General features: G+C 67.1%; 1 protein-coding gene across 1 annotated transcript in view; it reads right to left on the reverse strand.

Annotated features, from left to right (window-relative positions):
• LOC104835212 (eukaryotic translation initiation factor 4 gamma 1-like) overlaps positions 1-4,640 on the reverse strand; it is an 8,691-nt gene that overhangs the window by 795 nt on the left and 3,256 nt on the right. Inside the window, exons 4-9 of the mRNA XM_010573099.1 lie at positions 4,371-4,544; positions 3,914-4,013; positions 2,008-2,120; positions 844-936; positions 690-756; positions 2-326 (exon numbers count right to left, since the gene is read on the reverse strand). Coding sequence (XP_010571401.1) covers positions 2-326; positions 690-756; positions 844-936; positions 2,008-2,120; positions 3,914-4,013; positions 4,371-4,544 — 872 coding nt within the window. The remainder of the gene's footprint in view (position 1; positions 327-689; positions 757-843; positions 937-2,007; positions 2,121-3,913; positions 4,014-4,370; positions 4,545-4,640) is intronic.

Here is a 4,640-nt window from a genome sequence, read left to right on the forward strand (position 1 = left end):
CGGGAGGGGAATGGCGACCTCCTCCTCCTCCTCCTCCTCCTCCGCAGCCACCGTGTCCATATCTGGTGCGGGCACGAGGGGCAGCTCCGCAGCCCCTGGCACTGTAGTGATGGCGCTAAACGTCTTGTGAGGGTCGGGCGGCGCCTCGCCCAGCTCCACTTTAGTGTCCGCATCCACGGGGGGCTCCATTGGCACCAGCGTCACGGCCGAGAGCACCACAGGCTCCACCTCGGGGATGAGGGGAGGGGGAGGTGACGGGGACGCCGACTTGCTGGGCTCCAGGGAGACGGGCTTGCTCACCACCAGCGCCGGCTTCGGGCGGTCATCTGCAAGGTGGGCGGCATTAATGGGGAGCTCTCCAATCACTCGCTCACCCTGCATCCCCCCCAGACCCCTCCATCTGCAGGAGGAATAGGGACAGATGTGCCAATCCCCATCACAAACGGGTGACTGGGACGACAGGGGTCCTCCAGGGGACAGCTGGGGTGAGCAGACAGCCCCCATAAACTCTCCTGGACCCAACGTGGGGGCACCAGTCACCAGGTATGCAGGGAATGCGTTTGACCCCACAAGCCCCAGGTGAACAGAGTAATGGCAGGGCTGGCATCTCGCACCCCGCAGTGCCAACAACATGGAGCCTGGCAGCAGCCTTGCTGGCTGGCACACCCACCCCCAGCACGGGCACTTACCTGGCCGGACAATAACTGCTACATGGGGGGTCTCTCCGTTGGCCTGGGGCTCCAAACCGCTTCCAGCCTGGGGGGGAGGCAAAGAGGGACTTCAGCAGGGCCCGTGCACATCCCGCTGCCCCAGTCAGGGAGTCAGCGGGGCGGGTCCCCTTACCTGTGGAGGGGTGGGGGTGGATGAGGTCCTTGCTCCGGACATGATTTCTTCAGTGATGTCCTTGCCGCCTTGGTTGGGGTCTCGTATCCGGATCTGTCCCCAGGTCAGGGCAGAGAAGGGGAAGCTGTCAGCGGGGTTGGGGAAAAAGCACATGGGCCACCCCCTTTCCCTGGGCCCCACACCCGCACAACACCCCCTTCTCCGAGAGGCTCATTCAGCACTGTGCCTGCCCTGGCCACGTGCAGCCTGGGGACCCACAGGTGCCACCTCCTCTCCCCGCGGGGCACAGTGCCCCACAGACACCGGCCTGTCCCAATGCCCAGTGGACAGGGACAGCATGGGGCACGGCGAGCCTTGCAAGCCATCATGCCAGGCAGTCGGAGCCAGCACCGTGTCCCCAAGCCAGTGCATGTCTCCAGGGGTCAGGGCATCCCAAGGCATCACTACACTGGCACAGGGGCTGCGGGGACCCCCTCCCACCTCAGGGACAGCACAGGGGACGGGCCTTGGCACGCAAAAGTCATGGCGAGCCCATACACCTGCAGCCTCACTGTGGCTGCCATGGGTGCAGCAGGAGCCACAGGGCACCCTGCTGGGAATTGAGTGGGGGACACACATGGGTCTGGGACTCAGGTGGGGGGGGCACAGTGCAGCCAGGGGTCTTGCCCTCCCCACCCCCAAACATGACCCGCTTCCCGGGCAGCAAGAGCAGAGCCCAAGGGGCACCGAGGCCCCTCTGCCGAGGAAATGCCAGCATCCCCCCTCCCTGGCCCAGTAGCACCCCTTGCCCCCCGCTGTGGGGCCATGCCGGCAGCCGCCCGGCTCCCCGCTATAAATAGGCCCCGCGCGAGGCCTCCGAGTGCCGGCATCTCCGGGAGCAGACAGCAGTTGGCAGCCGCGGCACCCCCACCCCCCCCAGGAGCCGTGACTCAGCACAACGCTGCCCGCCGGGACAGCCAAGGTTGCCAACACCAGTCACGCACCCCAGTTCCCTCACTGAGCGCCCCCCCCAAGCTGGGGGGGGGCGGCATGGCCCCGTGCCGCCCCCGCCTTCCACGGCGTGCTGCACCACATCCCATCCTGCACACCACAGGTACCCGGGGCGGGCACCGTCCCCTCCTGCACACGAGCCCCCCCCATGCCTGGAGGTGTATGGCTTCTTACCGTCTTGCGCTCTCGTTTTGGGGGGATCGGCGGCTGCTGGCTCACAATGACCTGGGCGGTAGGGACCCCCGCTGGGAACTGCTGCACCCCCTGTGCCGGGTAATAAGCACCCGCTGGGAGGAGAGGAGAGAGCGTCAGACCAGCCAACCTAGATCCTTCAAGGCTGTCCTGGGGACCCCCCGATCCCCCAAACACAGGGGTCTGTCAGAAGCCTGGGGAGCCCGTGCCGCTCTGCCGTGAACCCCCATCGCATCCGGCCCAGGTCGTCCCAACCCGCTTGACAGGCCTGACCGAATTCCTTCCCTGTGAAGCAGAGCGTCCCCGCGCCGCCCCCACGCCCAGCCGGGCCCTGCGGGCGCCTGCCGTGCCCACCGGCTCCACACCACCGACGGCCTGGCCGGGACGCTCGGCCATGCCAGGTACGGGCGTCCCGGCTCCACCGGCAGCCGCCTTCCTGCCGGCACCCTTATCTCCCCAGGGCCGGCACCAGCCCAAGGGCGGCACCAGGCAGCCCCGTCCGCACCCTCCATTCACACCCAGGCCGAGGGGCTCGTGCTCCCTGCACAGCCTGAGCCCCCGGCAAGCCCAGCCCGGAGGAGGGAGCTGTGCCGGGGGCCGGAGGCAGAGCTGGACCCCATCCAGGGTTGGCACAGCCCCTGAGAGGCGCTCCGCTCCTCCCTGGGCATCCGCAACCATCACCCCAGAGCGGCACCACGAGGATATGGGCATGGGGCGGGGGGACACAGGCACAGCTGGGCCCTGGCCCCCTCTGGCTCCAGCGCCTCCCAGGCTGCGCTTAGCCTGGAACTCCCCCAGGGTGCTCTGGTGCCTGAGCCAGGGACCCCTCCCTCTGCCCAGGGGGGAGAGGGGGCAGCAGCCGGGCTTCTCACCCCGGGATGGGTCAGGGGGAGGGAGGGAGACCCCCTGAGCTGTCCAGCCCCAGGGACCAGGAGGGCCGGCTCGTCTCGCCCGTCAAGGGGCACGCCATGCCAGGCCACCCACCCAGTCTTGCGGGCAAGGGGCACGCTGCTGCCAGCTGCCCTGGGAACAGCTGCAGCCCCAAAGCGGAGGCAGGGGGAAAACCCATCCCGGGACCCCACAGAAACACCCAGGGGATGCCCCAGAGTCAGGCACAAAAGAGCAGCCATGCCCTGGCCTGAGCGCAGGAGCCGGCCGCTGCTGGGGCCCACCTCCCTCCTCCAAGGGGCCAGCTGGGCCCCAGGACAAGAGGGAGGGAGGACGGGCACGTACCTGGCTCAGGAGAAGCCCATCTCTGCCCCGGTTATGCTTTGCTGCCGTGCCGGGGCCGGGCCGGAGGCCTCGGCTCACATTTCTGTGTCTGCCGGGCCTCCCGAGACCGACCAAGCCTAAATATAGTCACAGCCCGGGTGGCCACATGCGAGGGGGGGGAAAAAGGGGGGGGGCTGCTCACACTGCCACTTCCCAGCGCCGGGAGAGGGCAGGCACGGAGCAGCCCTGGCACCTCAGGCTTGGCTCCTTGGGGAGCGGGGATCCGAGGCTGGGGGGGTCAGCAAGCACAAAACTGCTCACCACCTTGACGGTGAATGTGGGGGAACAGGGGATAAAGTCTGCCCCAGCCCTCCGCCAGGAGAGTTAAACATTAAACGGTCCCGATTTGGAAAAGGGTGGGGGTGGATGGACCGGTGGGACACGATGCGCAGCCCTCAAGTGCTGCTGGGAGACAGGCAACACCCCCTGCCCCCCTAAAACAGCCTGTAACAGAGTCACAGAGATGGCCCCAGCGAGCTGGCAAAGGTAGAGGGGTCTGTGCTCAGCTCCTGAGCACAGGGTACTGTAGGGAGGCCAGAGGCAGGGGAGCAAAAAAACGGGGGAAGTGCTGGGGCTGGAAGAGTACCGGGGAGCAGAGCAAGCCCCCCATCTGTACCGTAAGTCCCGAACTCTGTGGGGCTGGCTCCAGGGTAAAAACTAGGGGCGCCGGGCTGGACCGGGTACTGTTGGGTCGGGACGACGTACGTGGAGCGACCCTGCAACGGGGGAGAAGAAAGGTCAGTTACCTCCCCTGTGGGACATGGATGTACCCCCAAACCACTGATGTATCCCCAAACCTGCCTGTGAACCAGCTGAGCGCCAGGGCAGGGAGCAGGATGCAGGCAAAACAGGCGCCAGGCACCTCGGAGGGCTGGCGGGGACGGGGACCAGCGCTGCCTGCCACCCCTCTACAGAGGCAGGGAACACCCTGTTCAAATCAGTGGGTGCTCAGAGAGCCTGGGGGACCCCTTCCACCCTCCCAAAACAGACCTGGGCTCCAACCCCGGGCAACACCCCCCCACCAGTGCCCACCCCAGCCCCCCCTCCTGCAGAGCCCAGGGCACGGCCCTCACCTGTCCGGGAATGTAATAGGCTCCTTGGGAAGGTGTGTAGGATATCTGGGAGGGTATCATCATCACCTGGGAAGCAGCCGGATACACATGGGCAGGGGGGCCGGGACGGGCCGTCGTGTTACTCTGCACGCGGGACGCGCTGGCGGGAGGCTGCGCCCTGTTCTGGTAGAAATGCTTGGGGAGAGATGGGGCACGGCGTCAGGTAGAGTGCCAGCACCCCGACTCAGCACCGATGCACGCAGCAGGGAGACACCACGCCACCACCCACCA

This window comes from Haliaeetus leucocephalus, unplaced genomic scaffold (genome assembly GCF_000737465.1).
Source record: "Haliaeetus leucocephalus isolate CR32 unplaced genomic scaffold, Haliaeetus_leucocephalus-4.0 Scaffold362, whole genome shotgun sequence".
NCBI classification, from domain to species: Eukaryota; Metazoa; Chordata; class Aves; order Accipitriformes; family Accipitridae; genus Haliaeetus; species Haliaeetus leucocephalus.